At 38.9% G+C, this 20,906-nt stretch overlaps 1 protein-coding gene and 1 long non-coding RNA gene across 2 annotated transcripts; both read right to left on the bottom strand.

The window, feature by feature from the left end:
* Positions 1-3,315: 3,315 nt before the first annotated feature.
* On the bottom strand, positions 3,316-4,078 carry LOC145547740 (uncharacterized). Its single transcript, XR_014084043.1, has 2 exons — positions 3,752-4,078; positions 3,316-3,678 (listed from the first exon to the last, which is right to left on the bottom strand). It is a non-coding gene; the product is annotated as an uncharacterized LOC145547740 (long non-coding RNA).
* An 11,800-nt stretch (positions 4,079-15,878) lies between these two features.
* On the bottom strand, positions 15,879-20,672 carry irx1a (iroquois homeobox 1a). The gene is made up of 4 exons (XM_008432175.3): positions 19,882-20,672; positions 17,694-18,798; positions 17,325-17,391; positions 15,879-16,434 (listed from the first exon to the last, which is right to left on the bottom strand). The coding sequence occupies exons 1-4, from the start codon at positions 20,122-20,124 to the stop codon at positions 16,359-16,361; spliced, it is 1,491 nt and encodes a 496-aa protein (XP_008430397.1). The 5' UTR covers positions 20,125-20,672; the 3' UTR covers positions 15,879-16,358.
* Positions 20,673-20,906: the final 234 nt, after the last annotated feature.

The following is a 20,906-nucleotide window of genomic DNA, read 5'->3' as shown; positions in this document are numbered from 1 at the left end:
TATTCGATCGAAATACAGTCACCAATATTGTAGCCTGAATGTTTGCTTTGGATCTACGGTTACTATTAAGATGCAGTATCTCACTTCTCCGCCAGCGAAGAAGCACCTGTTTGTGTCTCACCACTGCAGTCCCATAAAGATACCAACTTTGTTCAAGGATAGAGTTTTTGTTAAAACATAGTCTTCATACCAGTCTCTTTATTCCCTCTTATAGCTCTGTTCTTCATGGTTGAGTTCCAACACCACTCTTTGGCATTGTTTAACTATTTTGTAATGCTGCCTTCTGCAAACTTTTGCTTTTCTTTGTCGTTTATACTTTTGGTATAATTATTCATTTCAAACATTGCAAAACCAGATATATCTATTGCAAGCCAAAAGAGTGAACAAAGTTGAAAAGGAAAAGCTGCAGAAATTATAACCCTAATAAAAGTGATTTTCTGGCCCCCCTATGGATAATGAGTGCACTAAGCATGTGCATGTTCCTTTACGCTATGGGCCGAATCTGGTTTTTATGAGCCAAACGTTATCTGCAGTGGATTGTGCAGCGCCACTACTTATGGAGTGTGATCCAGTGTGCTAAAGTGGCCCAGGAAAACCCTCCCTCTTCTTAAAAACTAATGTTTACAATCGTTTAGGGGCGTCTGTGGAAAGCATACAGGAGACACTGGCGTATGTTTGTCTCCTTTCTGAGGATTGTGGTTAAGCTGAAGCTCATCTGGCAACCTTATGGGCTGTTCATCTGCTCCAAAGCTCCACTCTTCCTCTCCTTGCTCCTTTCTGTTTTCCTTCAATTTTCTTCTTATCTCATCATATAACAATTTCTGCTCTGTACATTTTAACATATTTTTTTTTACTCTTTATGTTTTTAACTTTCTAATTTCTAATTCAACGCTGACAATAAGTTTCATGTGTTTCGGTGGAGCCGCTCCTCAAGTTGTCTCTAGTCATATGCTTCATCCATGTGCGCTGATGGCTGAATTTTAGTGGATCTTTCATGTGTGCATCATGTGTTGCAATGGCTGGAGTGGGATGTAGCGCAAGTAAATCAATTTGTCATATGCGTAAAATCTGCTGAGTGCATAAGGTCATGAGTTGGTCTCTGCGGCTCATCTTCCGTTTTTACCCCAGCACGCCCTGAGTTTGTGCCAAACGGCACCAGAGATGCATTCTTTTGGCATTTTCTTTTAATTTACAACAAATATAATGGAATTTTGAATGTTTGTGACTTAAAAATTGCGTTGTCCTACTTATTTTTGGGCAACGCATCAGCTCCTCTGATGTTTGAAGTAAACCAATGCCACCCTGATGTTGGGGTGTAAAATATTACACCTGCCTGTCATAATGTCTATGAACAACTATTGTTTTTGAAGGGAAGTCATATTAAGTCTTCCAATCCAAATGTAAAAGTTTTCCCTAAAGGGGAATGGCAACATATTCGCAAATCACTGTACTGCAGGCAATAGAGCTAGATAGTTATTTCAAATATGTTTTCAAAAACAAACCCAACTTACTGATTTTTTTTTTTTATACACAAAACTATTGTCTTTGAAGGTGGTAAGATAAAACGTACTTTACTTCTATAACCACTAAAAACATAATATTGATCCCGTTAAAAGTGAAGAAAGCATGAGTAGAAGAGACTTTGACAGTGAAAGAGTGTGCTGAAACATAAAGTTGCAGAGGTTGTAGCTGTTGGAAGCCATTCAACATCTGTTTTCAACTTCAAGAACTTAGATTCAGGCTTGAAGAAAGACACTTTTTTCCCACAAGTCATAACTTTTTCAAATCATTTTTCCCCTAATTTAGCCATAACAAAAAAAACTGCTCTAGGAGTAACCACCATTTATTTTTACTGAAACTATAAACTTAAACTTTACTTTAGCTGTGTCCTTCTTGAAATCCTACTCCTGTCATGAATTAACAGACGGTATACAATAACAATTATTTAAATACAAATTGTGAGAGATTTTTATTTAAGGATACTGTAAAATTTTAAACCTCTTTGTTTTTTGTTTCTTTTCATTGCAATGCATAAGGGCATCTTAATTGTTTTTGTGGTCTTAAGTTGCTTTTTTTTTCAGAAAAGCACAAACAAGCATAACACATAAGTCTCATGTCATTTTCACATTTTTTATACTTTGGAAACAAGATATTTAATAAGATTCATTATCCATGTTGTATTGATTCCTAATTTTAACTGGAGAATGAGTTCTGTTCCTGAAAAATGGGAAAGAAACTCATGAGCCATATTACGTTCACTCCATCCTGCTCCCACAACTAGCTCATTTGCTGCATGATAAGATGAACTCCTGTAGGTAATGAACTTGAACTTCCAATAAATTGTTTTAATAACTCTCCAAAAATGTGTTTTGGTACTTTTAACCACTTTACCAACATGTATAGCTGTAAGACTTGCTAGTAAACAAATACTAGCAAGAGGGCTTATTTGTGACTCTTGATTATAGTTTTTCCTGAAATTGAATGCTTCTGGAGGTCTTTAAATCTTGCTTGAATTTCTTTAAATAAAATTGTAATTACCAGGAAAAGTTTGCAAATCTTATATACAAGTAAAGAGCCACTTCATACCCAATACACAAAATCAAAACCAAATCAAAACTAGAAAAATAGCTGTTCCTAGCGAAACAGCCGTGAGAATGCATATTTGCAGAATGACTGCTGCAGAAATGCAAGAAAAATGGAGAAAAGCTTAAGTAGAAGATATCAGAAGAAATAGAAAATAGTTCGATCAGTTGAACAGTGAAACAAATCAAAAAGGAAAAATTTAGCAGAAGCGGAAGTCAGTACAAAACGAGAAATAGTTGAAACCGTTGGAAGAGTGAAACATAGCAACATAGGAAATAGAATAAAATAGAAGAAGTAGAAGACATAAAGAGTAGACAAGCTAAAAGATAGTAAAATCAACAGAAATAAGGCATGCAGAAAAGCAGACTAGTTAAAAAATAATGAAGTTATGATAGATAGAGATAGAGATAGATGTGTGTGCAATTAGTCAGTGATGTGCGTTTAGGTGCATAGCTGGTGAGGCTATGAACCTTTTGTGCTGTGCTGAAAGTTTCACTTTCCACAAAGTGTGAAACCGTTAAAGTACAACTGAAAACCACGTCTGTCTCGTTCTCTGCATCAGCGCAGCTACTGTATGGCTAGCTCGCTGTTACCGTCTCTTTCTCTGCAGTTGTGGAGTCACAATGAGCGCCCACAGCCATAAGGCACGAGAACTGCCTGCCTCACCTCGAATCTGTTCTCTGAGTTTCTGATCACTCCTCAGCACACGAATCACATTACACACACAGTTGGTGACAATAAAAACACAGTATATTAAATACATAGAACAAGCATCCTGTTTGATAACAGGGAGCTAGCATGTTAGCGAGTTGCTAACATGTAAACAAATGGCAGTTCTGATTTGCGGCAGAGGTTGTGCCCATAAATTATACAAAGCTTCATTTACACCATATCAATGAACTCGAGCGAGGGAAAACTATGAACTGGAGGCTGGGCAGAAACGTCGGAGCTGCGGGGGCAGGAGCCAGAATGATGTCAGTCCGGGGAGCTGAGGGAGAGAGAGACCGACTCGATGGTGCTCGTCGGGGAAACCCGGATTCAGCTGACCGGCTTGGTTGGTCCTGGACTCGATCCGGCTCTCAGACTTGATGGAACCTGGGGTGAGGAGATGGAGGCGTTAGAACACGCAGGATTAACAATATAAGGCTTTCTTACTGATCTCTGTTACCGCGAAGGTCAACACTCTGGCGAGGAAGTGTTGTTAGGCGGCTCCTCTTAAGCTCCTGGTGATGATCGGATGACCTGCAGGTGCGTGGTGACACACCCGCGGGGTGGGGCGTCAGAAGGGAGCTGGGGAAACCCCCTCTGGTGGTAGCTGGCGGTGGCGCAGGGACGGAGGACAACACTATCTATCTATCTATCTATCTATCTATCTATCTATCTATCTATCTATCTATCTATCTATCTATCTATCTATCTATCTATCTATCTATCTATCTATCTATCTATCTATCTATCTATCTATCTATCTATCTATCTCTATCTATATCTATCCATATCTATCTCTATCTATCTATCTATATCTATATATATCTCTATCTATATATATCTATATATATCTCTATCTATCTATCTATCTATATCTATATCTATCTATCTATCTATCTATCTATCTATCTATGTATATCTCTATCTATCTATCTATCTCTATCTATCTCTATCTATATATATATATCTATATATATATCTCTATATCTATCTATCTATCTATCTATCTATCTATCTATCTATCTATCTATCTATCTATCTATCTATCTATCTATCTATCTATCTATCTATCTATCTCTCTATCTATCTATCTATCTATATTAGTGAAACTTAGCAAAGGTATACCAGAATTCAGCTAAAGAAGCAGAAGTTTGTGTGCAACACGATTTATTTGAAAAAGACAAAAAGTGAAACAGAACTTGAGAAAGAGCACAATTAGCACAAAAGTCAATTAGTGCAATCCCAGAAATAGTTGAAACAATTGAATAGTGAATATACTATATTAATATATTTAATAGTGAATTATACTGTATAAATTATATAAATTATATAATATATAAATTATAGCAGAATTCAGCAGAAGCAGGAGTTTGTGTGCAACCTGAATTATTTGAAAAAGTCAAAAAGTGAAACAGAGTTTAAGAAAGAGCATAATTGAAACAACAGGAAATTAGTGCAATCCCAGGAATAGTTGAAACAATTCAATAGTGAAAGTAATAAGTATAAAAAATTAGTGGAAACAGTGAACCAGAAATATTTGAAGAAGTAAAGAAGAGCAAAAGCAAAAAGGGTCAGAAGAAGTAGAAATGTTTGATATATGAATTTATAAAATTGATTAAAGATTGTAGAAGATCTTAAAAGATAGTAAAACCAGAAGGCAAAGAGAAAAGTAGACAAGCAGAATGCATAGACACAGATAAAAACAGAGCACAAGAAGAAAATACATTGAAAGAATAGGAGAAAGTGTGACAAGGTTGTACTCCAGAGGAGTTTAACAGAAAACAGTAAAACCTGTTGAAATGATGGTAATAATTCCATAAAGTAGACACTAGTGGCTATATTTTAATGCATAAAATATTTCTCTACAGTGAAATATGTATGAACAGCATAATTTTGTTTGTCAAAGAGCAGAAAAAGTTCAAAAACGGCAGTTACTAGAGCAGGAGTGTCAAACTCCAGTCCTCGAGGACTTTTAGAAGTGCCTCTGCTGCAGCACACCTGAATACAATAATTAGGTCATTAGCAAGAGTGTTTGCCGAATTCCACCATTCATTTCTATGGGGAAAATATTTGCACAAAAGTGCAATTATTTCAAAAAGTGCAATAGTGAAGTTTACCAAAAGTCATAGCACCATTCTCCTGAAGGAGCTGAACGTTTTGATATATAAATTAGTACAATTAGTGAAACGTAGTGAAAGTAGTTAAGCGACAAAAAACGTACGGAAGACAGAATAATAATAAAGATAAAGAAAAACAGAAACACTATAAGTGAGAATGCATGGAATGCATTCTCACTGATAAAGAAAAACAGAAACACTATAAGTGAGAATGCATGGAATGCATTCTCACTGATTAGCCAATTAAGTAAGCTCCATTTAAATTTGACTCAGTTAGGAAGCCATTGGATTGTATCGTCTAAAATGTTCAAACTTTAGGATTAGAAAAGAGAATGCTTTTCTCTGATCTAACAAATACAAGCTGTAACTGTTGTTTTCCAGTAAGAAATAATAAAAAATAGAAAAAAATAAAAAATGCTTTTACACCTGGGTTACTCTACTCAAGTCCTTTTAGTGTTTGATTTTTGTTAATGTTTGCAAAAAGTGTTTTGGATACATACATTAAATCTGTTGTTAAATTAAGTGCTGAGCAAGATTTTGCAAACATCAAATCTTACATTGAGATTTCAGAGCAGAGAACTATATTTTATTCATTTTACATTTTTACACTGATAGAAAAAAGAGATACAATTCTTTGAAGTTTGCCTCTTCTTAAATCTTGAAAGTTAATCACAGGGACAAAAGCAGTATTTGACCACCACTTGATGTTTAGCAACTCACTCTAGGAGTTGCTAAACATCACTAAGACCCACACCAGGTAATCCTACAATGCTACCTCGCACTTACGCACAAGAGAAAACACAGCTGAAGAGGAAATGGCGTACTGGGGTATTTAGCTAAGCTTATGTGCTTCCCCCCCACCCCCCTCGCTCTCTTGCTCTCCTGTAGTGCATCTGTTGGGAACAGATGAACAGGAGGCAGAGGTGGGTTGTTGTAGATTATCTCATGTGTCTGTGTAACTATTTGAAGTCGAAAATATGCTAACACACCTTGTTTTGTTTTTTTTGTTTTGTTTTTTTTTGTTTGTTTTTTTTAAGAAAGAAAAAACCAACTCAGATATGTGAATAGATACATTCTTGGAAATAAAATGAATTTGGTTTGCCTTCAATATAAGTATACACAGTCATGTGCCTATGTACTGTACTGGTAATAGTCAAAGTAGAAGGACCAGAGAGTGAGATAGGGGTCTGAGTGCTGGATAAACGTTTGCTTTTCCCTGCTGCGTCTGCTTGGGCCAGGATTAAGAAGGGCACATATACGGCACTTCAGAGGCTGCCAATTAACAGCCTCAGCGGCGGCCGCCACACAGGAGGGCCCTTCATAAAGACCTACCCTATGGCGTAAAGTCCTGCCTCTTCCCAAGGCTTTATCCCATAGAGAGCCTGTACACACAACCGTTAAAGTGGAACGACTTTTGGAGCAGTCTCTTCTACTGCATCAGGCCCATCAGGTCATGAAGACTTTCTCAGCAAGCACAGCCCCATGGACAGAGAGGGGAAGATCGGGGAAAGGAGAAAGAAGGCTGCAATGGTGACCAAGGCAGTAGGGTAATCAAAGGACAGACCTTACTTGGAGAGAAAGAAACACAACACTTCCTGCCTGCATCCTGCTATCTTTCCCCTATCTATCCATCTATCTCTCCATTCCTAGCTGCATTCCCCACCTCCCCTTTCTCTTTTTATTCCATGTGCAGAACTACTGATTGCAAGGCTGGGCAAGCCAACAACAAGCAGGGGGTGGCTTGCTGAGGACTTGTGAGTTGGAAGAGCTCCAATCGTCCAACCTACTGCCACCCCTGCCTGCCTGCCACATACCCACTGCTGGCATTTGAACAGCTTTGATACATATTTTAAAAGGCTGCACTGCATCAGAACTGCACTAATCTTAGTTAAAAGGCAAGGGAACATATAGGCCAACTACTTTTTTTTTCTCCTGCAAAGAAGCCCAATGGCTCAAACTGCAATTTGCTTGAACCGAAGGACCAACAAGCTGTGTTTTAAGTGAACTGAATGTGAAGTACAAGCAGACAAACAACACTCTAATGGATATCTTGACTACAAATGTATATTTGACAAAACTAAATCCTCTGTAAAACATCCTTTCTTTTTTTTTTTTTCATTTGGATGGAAATAATTAGAAATGCTGTTCATTGGACGGTCCAATTTTACGTTCACAGTAGAATGCATTAATGCGCATCTCTGTATATGTATTCTGTGTTTGTACCTTGTTCGTAGCCTAGAGGCCACTGGCATTGCTCTCACAGACCGGAGCAGAGATAAAGCAGTTAAAAGTAAGCTGACCAAATGCTGAACTGTATTTGCCACAGATGTGCCCAGACAGATCACAGGGAAAATGTGATGGCATTTCCTCAAGATGTGCATGTGTATTTTTAAACTTTGATGTGAACATGATTTACCATGAAAAAAAAAAAGAATGAACCCCCACCCACCCCAAACCCTCCCAAAAAAAAAGCTTCACATGGTCTCAATAACAAGACTCATGCATATTGTATGCCTATCCAGAACTTTTTCCCTTTCTGTTTTTTTTTTTTTTTTTTTTTTGTCTCAGTATAGGTTGATTTTAGGACATTTTCTAGCATGTGGAATAAGCTTTCCGGGAAAGAGAAAAAGTCCTAGTAGTTGGTTGCTGATGGTGTTTATCAGCGACATAGAAGCAATGTATAATGTGTTTCGGTGCAAATCTTAGATGTATTGAGTATATTAATTAAAAAGCTAAAGAGACCTATGTTAAGGCATAAATAAAATTTTCAGGTCTAAAGGCTGCCACACACACGTGCACCCACACAAAGCAGCTGGAACATTTGTTTAACTTAAAGGATGGGTTTTGGCTGGTGGAACAAAAGTTGAATTGCTTTAACAAAGTTTTAACTGAAGTTTGGGTTGTAAATTGACTCAGTCGGTTTGGAAAGATACTAGATTAGAGATCATTATTTTTTATCAGAGTACCAACCTGATCACACTTCTTTATTCTACAGGATAAAATTAGAAATTATAACATTAGGCTAAACAACAATGGTAATGTCGAAGGGTTGGGATGATAACTCTTTTTCTCATTAACTTAGGAAATTATTTATGCTCATCTCTTAGAAGTTTTGGTGTATTATTCAGTCAGACCTCAGATTTAAAAAAAAAGAAACAAAACAAACTCAATGGAAATTAATCAGAAACACCAACAAGAGTTAAGTATGCTGTTTTGGTGAATAACTTTCACGTTAATATTCCACTGAGTTGGGTTACGGTGAAACTCTCATAACTCTCCTTCTCTGGTTTTACAACACGATACACCACAGTGGAGAACTCCAGGTGTTAAAAAAAAACAGCTTTCAGTTCAAGCAGAGGGGAAATGTATCACTGCAAGGTAGTCTGGCTGTTTAGTTCAGCTTTGCATGGATGTGAAGTGATAGTTCCAACACATTGTGTTCTTGTTCGGCTCTTCTTCTGTTTCAGCTTTGGCAGCTGAGCTGACATTGAATGCACTGGCCACTGTATTCCAGGTGACAGCCTTTGACATTGTAATTGTCTGCCTTCACCAAGGGGATGGAGGATGTACTACATCTTATGTTTCCTTTACGCTAGAAATTATTGATAACTGGTGAGACGTGCTGATGGTGCAGCTAATCCGGACTGAGCTTATTCCGCATTTACAAAATGAAAATGAAATATTGTTCATTTCTCTGAACTATTTTATAGAGAAGTTGAAATCGTACATAATGTTAAAGCCCTGAAAATACTTTTGCAACAGCACAGAGAATCAAGCAAAGGAGGTCCGGAGAAGACAATGGCTGCAGGACAATAAAAGTGAAGATTTCCCGTTTAAAATGGAAGAAAATTCTGTGTTGCATTTGATATTGCTTTCTGCGTCGCACATGTGTTGGGAGTGTTCCGAGAGCACGAGAGAGGGAGAGAGGGAGAGAAACAAGCATCCTCTACTAAAGGGAAATTCCTATGCTCCAGCCACATCTGCAGCATGACACTTCAGATGGTTGTGCTTCCCTTTGTACAGCCCCCTGGAATTAGCCCAAGACACAATGGCATCACATCAGAAAAGAAAACGGGGAAATCAGACTTTATTATCTGTAGCTGAGGAAATATTTGTACAAAGAGAAAAAGAAGTGTGCACAAGGCCTGTAGCTTTCTTGTTATGTCTGCCTCAATTGTGCCATTGGAAATAGAAAAAAAAATACAAAACTGGCACTAAGAAGTTGAAAACCGTAAGACCTATTTCGAGGCTGGGATTGGTAGGGCATTTACAGAACTTTTAAAAAAAGTATATACTGCTTAAACTTTTATAAGGCCATTAATCTCAGATACATGATCAATTACTAGTGCATTAAGCCATCTTTAAAAGTCATCTCTTTAGTATAGAGTAAACAGAAATTTTGTGTAGAGGTAAAAAATTAAATACAAAAGTAAAATACAAATAAAATACAAAATAATAAGGATGTTACAAAAGACTTGAAACAGGAAAGGAGGCTCATCTTCCAGTATGAAAACATAGATAAATGCAATTGAATATTTTAGATAAAAATATATTCAATATTTTACACTGGTCCAAATTCCATAATTAAGTCTAATACAGGTCTGATCCTGTATTTTAAAGAGAATGAGCAAAAAACTTTGCTCCATTGATCTACCACGCTGGTAGAGATCTACGCTAAAAGGTAGTTCTGCAAAGTATAGAAGCAAGAGAAGGAATTGACTAAAATGTACACCCCACTTTTCACATTTTGTTAAAACATTTGGAAGCAACGTGTCTGTTCCTTTCCAGTTCTACATGCACCAACTTGAGTTTTTATAACACATAAAATCTCAATAAAATATATCATGTGGTGGAATAACGTTTCGAGGAACAGTAACCTCGGTTGCTCTCGTTAGCCGGTCTGTCATTTTAGGAGGTCAGCCGTGTCTTGATCGCCTTGCAGTTGTGCCATACTCTTTCTATTATCGAATGGTGGACTCAACAGTCCTTTGTGTGATGTTTTAAAGCTTCAGATATTGATTCTAACTTAGCCCTGCTTTAAACATTTCCACAACTTTATCCCTGACCTGTCTGGTGCCTTCCTTTCTCTTCATGATGCTGCTGTATTAAACCTCGAAGGGCTGCACAAAACGCCAACATTTATACTGAGATTTCAATATGCAATACTGGACTCTATTTGTGGAGATTTCTGAGGACAATATGTTGCAATGGATGGTATTTAGTGGTACTAGAATAAAACAGACTGAAAAGAAATGTTGTCAAACTTTTTTTATTTTAATTTAGATAAAGTTGCTCATTTACTTCTGACTTTAGAAGTTGTAACAAAATCTGAAAAAGTTCAGTTTGGAAAAAAAGAAAACCTTTTGCAAGGCACTCTAAATGTACTGTATTGTCATGATGATCATCTTTTTAAATACAAAAAAAGATGATACAAAGGATACTTTTGTTTAAAGTGTAGTTTTAAAAAAGTCACATGGTTCTAGGTTGGTGCCGCATCACCATTTTCTACCAAACTGATCCTGAGGGAACACTGCTCAACTTCAGCAGGGAAAGCAGACTCTGTGCTAACGAAGTCACGCAGTGTTGCCGAGAATAAAACTTTTCCATCAAATTGTGTTTGGAGAGGGGATTTACTTCAAAGGGATTTTAACAACAGTGCTGTCTGTTTAATTTACGTTTTCGAGCACACGCCAAATGTAAGAAAACCCCAATTTTGAAGAGTGTATAATTACAGAGTGAGAATGAATGACTATAAATAACCCCATCATTACTAGTCCCTCCTGCAGAACATGATCCATACTGAAGGATAATTAAGGCAAAATATTTCTGATCCTCCAGCAGCTTGAACGAGGAATGCGCGCACGCGTTCTCGGGCGTCTGTGTGTTTGAGATACAGAGGGAGAGAGAGTGTGGGTGTGTTAAAGAGGGAGGGAAAGATCGTACAGCATTCTTCCCTAAATATAGTGCTGTTGTGGTAGAGCAGCAATGTACAAGTGCTTCAGGAGAGTCAAGACAGACCAGCTTTAATTGGTTTATGGAATCATTAATGGAACAGAAGTACAGCTAGAGAACTTCTCTGTGTATATTGGACTCTGTCAATACACTTTAAGCAACAACAGACATGGAAATAACTTTGATCAACAAACATGTAGCAAACAAGAAGATAATAATGAACCTCGATGTTCAACTGAGGTCTCCTAAAATAGAACATTTCATCCAAGATATATCGGATTTGAGGATAAAATTCCTAGATTAGGCCAGACTAATTAGTGCCTGACTATTTGGCATGGGGGGCTTTGAGTTCCATCCAAATAAGCATATTGTCCTCCTTACAGAGGCGTGAAAGGAGATTTTTTTATTTTTTTTATTTTTTTTTCCCTGTGTTCCTCACTCAGAGTCGGAGAGAAACAGAAAAACTTTACAAGGCAGATTTTCTCTTTGTTACTGCGTCCTCTCTTTCTTGCCCGATCAAAATCCAAGAATGTCTCTTTGAATGGCCAAATGAAAGAGAACCAGGCAAACATGAGCGAAAGTCCATGTTTACTTCTCGTATGTCTAGAAGCCCGTCCAAGTTTTTCTTTGCGTCAGCAGGGGTCTGCATGGGTTGTTGAGTTGTTGTGAGTAGTTGCTCAACCCGCAATGTGTCAGTCAGCCAGCCAGGCAGTCGTCAGGCAACTACCAGTTTCATGCTGCTATTTGTGTTAGAGAGCAGCCTCCCTCCCTTCGCCCTCAATTTCCCAACCAAATCTTGCACCCTCTTCCTGTGGCAAGAACCCCATCTTAAAGCAGCCTATTGCTCTGGCTATGAAAGGCCCATGACCAAGGCATCTGTCCCTTTCACTGCCCATTGTGCGACTGAAACAAGGAACAGGACACAACTAGTCAGCTAAACATGGTGTGGCATGGTTTGAAGGTGGCTCCTGTTGTGGTCTCTGCTGTTCTGGACTCCACTGAGTTGCCGATGCTTGTTGTTGTGTGTTTCACTCCAATCTTAGACATTGGGGTTGGTGTCAGGGGGAGGGATTTGGTCCACCCTAGATGGCTATTGTGTCATTGCTTGACCAGTGCTTCGCTTGTGAAGCTAGATAAATGGATTATAGGGGAATGGTTATGGGTGGGCATCTCTGTGAAAAGACAGCAGAGATGTTGAAGGGAAACACGAAACACTTGAATAAGAGGGTGATGGGACAGGAAAAAGGCAAAGACACTCATGTATTTGGACAACTAAGGGGTTCAGTCTGTTGGAAGAATGGCCAGCCTCTACCAAGAAAAGACAAGACAGTGATAAACTTTCCTCCCCACATGGTCACCTCACCCCCTCGCCACTCAAACACTCTTCCTGTTACACATGCACACACACAAAGTGTCACAATGCACAGTTCACTCCTAAACTGAATGGATTGCCCCAGCATGACATGTCTCAGTTGCAAAGGGGGAGATGGTTGTTGTCTGCCGACAAAAGAGTGCAGCATTATAGGGAGCAAAGGGGGTGACAGAATGCTAAATTGTTTTAAGGTCAACAACTTATTGTTTTTGCATGAGTTTACATTTGCATGACGGTTGAGTGGGTTTGGTTCAAACATCAAGCTAGCAGTGGGCGATTATGAAACTAAAAATCCATCATCAGATTTGGTGGTTTTTCATTGATGTAACTATATATTTGCTGTGTTTTTTGTTTTTTTTTACATAAAACACTACACAAAAACACAAATATCTAAAATTCAAGCTTACCCGGCTACTTCATCATATTCTTTTTTTAGTTAAGTCAATTGTATTTTTAAACTTTTGTTTTGCTTCTAACTAACCTTTTCATTTAAGCATTCATTGATATTTTGAAACCAGCTGTGTAGAAATACTTTTAACAGTTAAATAATATCAATCATATTGTTTGTTACAAAAATTCCAGTTAAGATAAACAATATGATTTTCTCCAAACCCTATTCAAAAGCTTTGAACAATTAAATGTATCAATTTTTAACTTGATTTTATTTAATTTTGCGACATAGCCAACATTTCCACGTACTGTTAAAAATTGTTTTTCTTATGCTTTTTATGAATTAATAAAAGGTACTTAATCTGAATAAAGCCTTAAGTTTAAAAAAGTCTACTTAGAAATTTAGTTATATAGTTGATATTGTATTGGCCTTATTAAAAATAGACAAACACAGATAAAAGTATCTCTGAGTGAAGATATCTAAAACAGGAGAATTTTATTTTCACCGTAAGAGTAGCTACGTATAAAGTGTATCGTTTCAACATCAGACTCTGTTGTGTCTATGTATAATCCCGATTCTCTCCGTTCTTCATTTATATATTTACTTTTAATGAATTCATTTGCACTCCCCCCGCATACTTATTTTCATAACACTCCCCCACCCTGCGTCGAGGCCCAGAGCATCCGGGGATAGAAATGGCTGGAAGTGACAGCCTAATTATCAGACTCAACTGCGCTCATTAGCCATTAGACAATCCGCGGTATATCCACTTACTAAATGAATAATTTTGTTTTTATTACGGAAACACACTATGATGGCCTGCAGCTACCGCCTTTGCCCCCCAACCTCACGCTGTTTCGGTACAAAAGGAATAAATGGGACACGGAGAGGTTATTTAATTTTAGCCACCCTCCAACCCCCCCGACCCCCTCAAAAGCCAAGCAGTGAGAGGGGGGGGGGGGGTCATGTGTGAATGAGCGGGTGGGGGTCGGAGCTGGGGAATATCATACACCTGCTTTCGCCGTCATACTGTGGTGATCATCATTTTGTAGGATGAACTTTACATGGTTTTACATTAATGTTTGCTGGCCATTTTTTAAATTTTGACACGTTGATTTAAAGCATAAGCCTGAAGGGGGGCGCGGGGGGGGGGGGGGGAATATCATCCTACAATCCTCATTAACAAGGACTTAAAAGAAGTAAAGCGCAATAATATCGGTTGTGAAGTTGTGACTATAGTTGTGCTGAAGCAGGCCGTGCCTATTCAACAGAACAAACAAGTTTAATGACCTTTTTGTTAATGTTTCATCATGGACCTCCGCTGCTAAGAACGATCATTTAAGTAACAGATTTATGCACATGAACGTCTTTCTCTGTCACTCTGACGCACTCTGATAAACATTTACCAAATATATATATTTTTAAATCACTTTAATTAATGCAAATTACTGCCATAACTTCATTTGAGTAAATACAGAGTATATTCTAACAACATTCCATGTAATAAACTTTAAATGATTCATTGCCCTCAAGAGAAAATAACCATCTTTTTTTTTTCTTCTTCTTCTTTTGGTCTGACGAAACCAGTGTTATGATTTAACTGCACATACTTGCTCTTTTTCGGTACGTAATTTATGTGTAACTCTGTCTCGTACGAGACTAATATTTGTGTTCATTGTGTTTAATTCTTTAAATGTGTACTTTACGGTTGAATCCGACTTCAGTTCCGATCTGTCACTCGCTCGCCTATAGAGGTCGCTGTGATATTGCAAAACGGATCCGCATAAGCTCTACAGGTTCAGACTCCTCCACACATAAATTCTCTGGAACAAACGACTTTACAGCGTATTATTTACAAAACTGTTCAGATTTATTTAATTAATACTCTTGCAGGTAAAATTATTTTTAAATTAGCGGTATATGTTAGTTCTCAGCGCAATTGAAGAAAAAGTAATAACGTTTAAGACGGTCTGAATATAATATCCAAGTTTAAAAAAAAAAAAAAAACAGAAACTACTGATTTAATTTTTGAATTATACTTTTATTTTTAACGTGCGCAATTAAAACTAGAACGGATTGTTTCGCAAACAAACGAAAAAAAGAAAAAAGAAAAAAAAAAGCCCTGCTGGACGCATTTTCCAATTAGAGCCAACCATTGCGCTTTCATCTGCGCCAAATCAATATGTGCTTTTAGTTACACACAGAAGGGGGAAAAAAAAAACACCCTGCTTTTATAAGCTAATGATTATTATCAGCCTCGGAACAGACAGGGGCCCACAAAACAGCAAGGCCCCTGCTATATGTCAGCCGTCTCCTCCTCCCTCCCTGCGTGTCTCCCCCCTCCCGAAAAAGAGAAAATATTAATAATTTATCTTCGAATCGACTTCTCCCTCTGACAGATTAGATTTTAACCATTTGATTTTGTTTGGACTGGGCGTTCCCATATTATTACTTAATGACGTTCCCAGCTGCTCCTGTCCATTTTCTGTCACCAGCAACCATCTGGACACTTATTAGCACCTCAATGCATCCACGCTGCTTTCCTTCCAAACTTGAATAAAATTAAGCTTGGTTGCCTGCGGTCTGCCAATGGCATTTTTTTTTCTTTCGTTCACACCGTGTTTTAGATTTTTTTTGTTTTGTTTTGTTTTGTTTTAAATACGCATTTTTTTCTTCTACTATAAAATATAAAATATAATATTGAGAATAATGATAATAATAATTATAAAGAAAAAGTAAGATAAAAAATCTTGGATTTTCTCTAAAATTTCAATTAGTTTATTAAGCAAAATATACGATCTGGACAAATTCCTTCAATGTTTCCTATTTACAAATTTAAATCACTTGGTATTTACATTAAACAAAAGACACCAAAAACACAGGATAGAGACAAATAATTATAATAATAATATAATAATAATAATAATTAATAATAATAATGAAGTAAAAAGCCTACCAAAATGTCCCAGCAGGTCTGGGTAAAGTGGAAGAGAGTAACATTATAGGCGCGAGTATAGGCTACACAACAATAGAGGAAGTAATCCATCCATCCACAGGATATTACCAAATTACGCCATTTGTTCTGTACCGACTCAAATGCTACACTGCATTTTTTTTATTTCTTGTTGTCCTTTTGCTGAGCTTAAAGTCTCTTTTCCATGTTTTTTTCTTTCTTTTCTTTTTTTTTTTTTTTTTTTTTTTCCCAAGCACGGAAAAGAAAAATCAAATGTCTTGATCAAGCCGACGAGAGAGCAGTGAGGACCCGTTGCGTGGCGTCTTGGGGACTCCTGGCGCTGGAAGGCAGAGAGGATCTGGATAAAGAATAATACAGAGAGGCAGATAAATACCCCCGCCGTGTTTGGACAGCGGGTTTCAATATGCGTCTCAAGTGTCTGCCTGAAAGGTTTTGATTAGGAAACAGGGATCCAGCCTGCATATTCTAATTCCTCGCTGTTTTTGTTTTGTTTTGTTTGTCTTTTTTTTTCTACGGAAAAGCAATTATTAAAAAGAAACTAAAATCTACGTTTTAATATATAATTTAGAGGAATAAAGCACATTTTTTAAAATATAATTATTTACAATTCATTGCACTGTGAAGACTTGAAACAGTGGTAAACTACTTTTCTTTTTTTTTTCCTTTTTCTTCCTCCCCTGGGCTCGGGGCCTCCCAGGGGTCTTTAGGGAAAGCACACAGCCCAGACAGAGCCCGTTTTACTCGGTGGCTTGATAAGTAGCCACACTCTCCCCAGAGGGGAGGAATTAAAGGGGGTGTGGGATGAAAGTCAAGACCCCTGTCACCCTAAAAGCAAACTGCTTTTTTTATTTTATCTGTGCTTTCTCTCGCTGTACATCTCGCCTTTACTTTGAAGGGAGAGAGAAAAGAAAACTGTAATTAAGAAAATATGTATTCTTTTTTTTTAAAAAAGGGAGGGAAATAAAAACTAATTTAAAACACATACTGGACACCTTTTCTAATATAAACACTTTAATACGATATGTATTAATTGCACGTTTAATGAATTATTCCAATTTGTTTCATATTAAAATGCAAATTATTTTTTACAATAAGTCCTGTCAACATCTAATGCAATACTCTCCTCTAAAGAAAATGCCACTTTCTTGCTGATGCAATAATTGTATAATTTGGAAGTCGAATATGAAATACTCCATAGTGACAACAAAGAAGCAAAGTTTGTCTCACCTGTCTTGAATAGGACGAAATGACGACTTGAGCGTCTGTGTTGGAGGTGAATCGGATCTTTCGTGCTCTACAAGGGTTAAAAAAAATAAAAACACAAGTCGTTAAAATAAATTGTGGACTTTTTTTTCATTTTTTTTTCTCAACTATTTAGAGTTCGTTTAACTTTATACACTTAAGGAAAGGCTTGAGTAAAATAAGTGTGTCTGTGCAAACTGATGTTTGCATCAGAGCTTGCGCTAAGCTTTGATATTACAATCGTGGGCCTCTTGGAAAAAAAACAAAAAACAAACATCTGCGTGTATTAAGATAAAGACACGAGTAAGCATGCTTAACTCTGAACTCTTAATGCTTAGTTCTCTGCCGTCCTACCTATGTGTTTGGGACTGTGGGTGTCTGCTGGGGCCTTGCTGTCATTGCTGAGCGCTGCTGAGGCTGCAACCGGCGACACAACCACCGATGTCGGCTGCTGTTGCTGCTGGGCCGAGAGAGGATGGCTGCTGCTGCTGTGGTGGTGGTGGTGATGGTGCTGGTTTACTCCCAGAAAAGATCTGACATTCAGCAGGGAGTTCTGGCCCAGGAAGGCCCCGTTCGTCCAGTTGTGGAACTTTCCAATCTGGCAAGTGTACAGTCCATGACTGGGGAGGAAGGCCGGGTGGGTTTGAATCTGGTGGGGCGCTGATGGATGATTACTGTTGGCCCCTGGCGCACAAGGGGAGGAAGGTTTCTGAGACGAGCTGTCGGGGCTGGTAGCGGTCTCCGCCAGAGACCAGATTTTGGGTTTATTGTTAGAGGGAAGAGGGAAACTCCCAGGTCTGTCAGGGGACAGAACTCGTGTAGTGTTGTTGTTGCCGTCTGAGTTCTCCTTGCCCCCTGCGTGAACCGACATCACGCTCTTGGATTTCTCAAAGGCTTCGTGGGCCTGTAGGGCGAAGGCCCGTCTTTTCTCCAAGCTGTCCAAGTCTCCGGGCGCGCCCAGGCTGCCCCTGTGCTCCCTGCCTCCCTCCGTGGACTTATCGTCATCGTCCTCGTTGCTCTGATCCCCATCGTTCTCGTCGATTTTGTCTATATCTATGCTCTCCAAATCGATCTCCTCCTCGTCTTCGTTCTTCTCTGTCTCGTCTCCGCTGCCGAACAAGTTCCCGTCTTCGCCGTCCTCCTTGCTCCTGTTCCCCCAGGTCACCTTGTTCTCCTTCTTGAGCCTCCTCCTGGCATTGGCGAACCAGGTGGAGACCTGCGTCAGTGTCATCTTGGTGATGATGGCCAGCATGATCTTCTCGCCTTTCGTTGGGTACGGGTTCTTCCTGTGCTCATTGAGCCAAGCTTTCAGGGTGCTGGTACTCTCCCTGGTGGCGTTCTTGGGCCTCGCCGGGTCGCCATACTGGAACTGGCCGTATGGGTAAAAGGCTGGAGACGTATGGGCCGCGAAAGTAGCGGGGTGAACGCCAGGACTGTCCTTGAGCTCATACTGAGACCCCTTAAAAAGAGAGGGGAAAAAAAGAGAATAAAAATCAGAGATGAATTGTCGGCTTCATCGTCATTTTGGATAACTTTAGAGCGCATTTAGATTCGATTGACCCCTCCCCCTCCTGCATGTATTCGAATGAAAATGGCCTCTGAAAAAAACCGAAAAAAAAAAAATCAAAGAGTTCCAATTGCACCTGACGCAGAGCTTTCCACAAATAACCTTCTCAACTTGCAGCCTGCCACATGCTATAGGCCTCGTGTCTGCACAACTGGTCTTTCAAAGACTTTTTTCTTTTACTAAAAAATGTCTTTCATGCATCTTCTAAGATGGGGTATCAGATGTTTCCAAGGGAAAAAAGTTTACCAAGGTAGTTGACAGCTTTTATGCAAGAGAGCACAAGACCTCTTTCTTAAAACGAAATAAGTTCTGAGTTCTGAGTTAAGTTTTCTCATCGCGTCACAGTTAAACTTTTGAACGTCTAAATTTACCTGGTGTGAGTTTTTTTTCTTCTTTCTCTGAAACTTTTCAATGGATTCATGCAATTGTTGTCATTGTACTTTTTGACAAGTGGCGATTCTTTTAGCTGCAGCACTCTGTGCGTTTGGGCCTATAATGCATTCATTAACCAGCACATTAACGCTCTGCAAATGACCTATTATCGCTTGCTGCCTTATGAGACGTAACAAACTGACAGCTCTGAGAGAAGTTAAAATCTAAGTGGAATTCTGGGATTACTTGGACAAAACATTTAGCATATTTATTCTTCTAGATTTTGAATTTCGGAACACACATTTCTAACTTTGGTCAACAGTAATCTGACCAAAACAGAAGAGTTGGAAACTTTTTAAAACTTTTTTTTTCTTTTACAAGATACATCCAAACTGTTATCTGGATTTTTTTTTTCACTTTCCTAGTTTCATTCACTTGCTTTTCATCATTGATTGCACCCTGACTGTCTTTCCGCACTGTTTTACATTTTTCAATTTCCTTTGCAGCGTCTAAAAACTCAAGTAACGACGGTACAGAGGACATAATTTTGCTTTAATTTGGAAACATTTGCGCTCGATGCAAAAGCAAACAATTGATTCTTACCATTTGTGAGAAGAGAGCCAGATCCGCGCTGGTGTAAGGTAAAAACGCGCTGTAGTTGTGTGCGTACGGGTTTGCATACATGCCCAGCACCGACGTGACGGCCGCCGCCGTGGCGGACGGACTTCCACCGATTTCCGTGGTCCCTCCTCGGGATGAAGGTGTAAGCACTCCCGGTCTTTCGCTCCCGTATACAGCCTGGGAGGCACTTAGATACTGCGGATAGCCTAACTGCGGGAAAGACATCTCCAACCGCCAGATGTATATATATATTTGTTGCACAGCTCCCCCGACCAAAACAAAAAGTAAAAAAAAAAAAAAAAAAAAAAAAAAAAACCCAAAAAATCTGTGCGCAACAAAGTGTACAAGATCGAGGGATACGCCACCAAAAACCAAAGAGCCAGTAGAAGTAAAGTGTAAAGTGTTTTAAGCCAAAAACTCGACTACTACAAACACGCAGAGGTGAGTAGTCAGAGCAAGCCTCTCTTAAATCTCTGCTTCCTCGCTTTCTTTTTTTTTTTTTCTCTCTCTCTCGTTGCAGAGTCCGCTGGATGTGATCTGATCAACAATTGCGCTCCGACTGACGCGCCTGGCCCTGAGGTCTTCCAGGCTGATCTCTCAGATACAATTTGAAGTTGATGCTTTGATTGGCATCCCCTACTTGAGCCCGCAAGCTCCTCCTCGTTTGGAGCAATGTGGATAATGTGAATATAGAGTGGAGCACATTGGCTGGGGCCTCCCTCCTTCTCTCTCTCTCTCTCTCTCTCTCTCTCTCTCTCTCTCTCTCTCTCTCTCTCTCTCTCTCTCTCTCTCTCTCTCTCTCTCTCTCGCTCACTGTCTCTCTCTCTCTCTCTGTGTGTCTCTCTCTCTCACACACACTCTCTCTTCGTGTTTGGACTTATTGTATGTTAAATGTTCAAGCATTAGAGTCCATTCACCGAAGGCTTTGATTGTTGTATGACAACCTGTCTACACGATTTTACAGCTGTCCGACACAGGGGGAAGTAAACCCGTCAGAAGAAGGAACT

Source organism: Poecilia reticulata, chromosome 16 (genome assembly GCF_904066995.2).
Source record: "Poecilia reticulata chromosome 16, P_reticulata-male-v2, whole genome shotgun sequence".
Lineage (NCBI taxonomy): Eukaryota > Metazoa > Chordata > Actinopteri > Cyprinodontiformes > Poeciliidae > Poecilia > Poecilia reticulata.
Note: the sequence above shows the minus strand (reverse complement) of the source record. Positions and strands in the feature narration are given on the sequence as shown.

What these genes read in the sequence shown, in the direction of transcription:
- irx1a (XM_008432175.3), bottom strand. Translation starts at nt 20,124, where the DNA reads ATGTCTTTCCCGCAGTTAGGCTATCCGCAGTATCTAAGTGCCTCCCAG. An exon ending in CCACAGTCCCAAACACATAG is followed by an intron (nt 17,392 to 17,693) that starts GTAGGACGGCAG and finishes TAACCCTTGTAG; the next exon opens with AGCACGAAAGATCCGATTCA. An exon ending in TTTCGTCCTATTCAAGACAG is followed by an intron (nt 16,435 to 17,324) that starts GTGAGACAAACT and finishes TTCTTTATCCAG; the next exon opens with ATCCTCTCTGCCTTCCAGCG.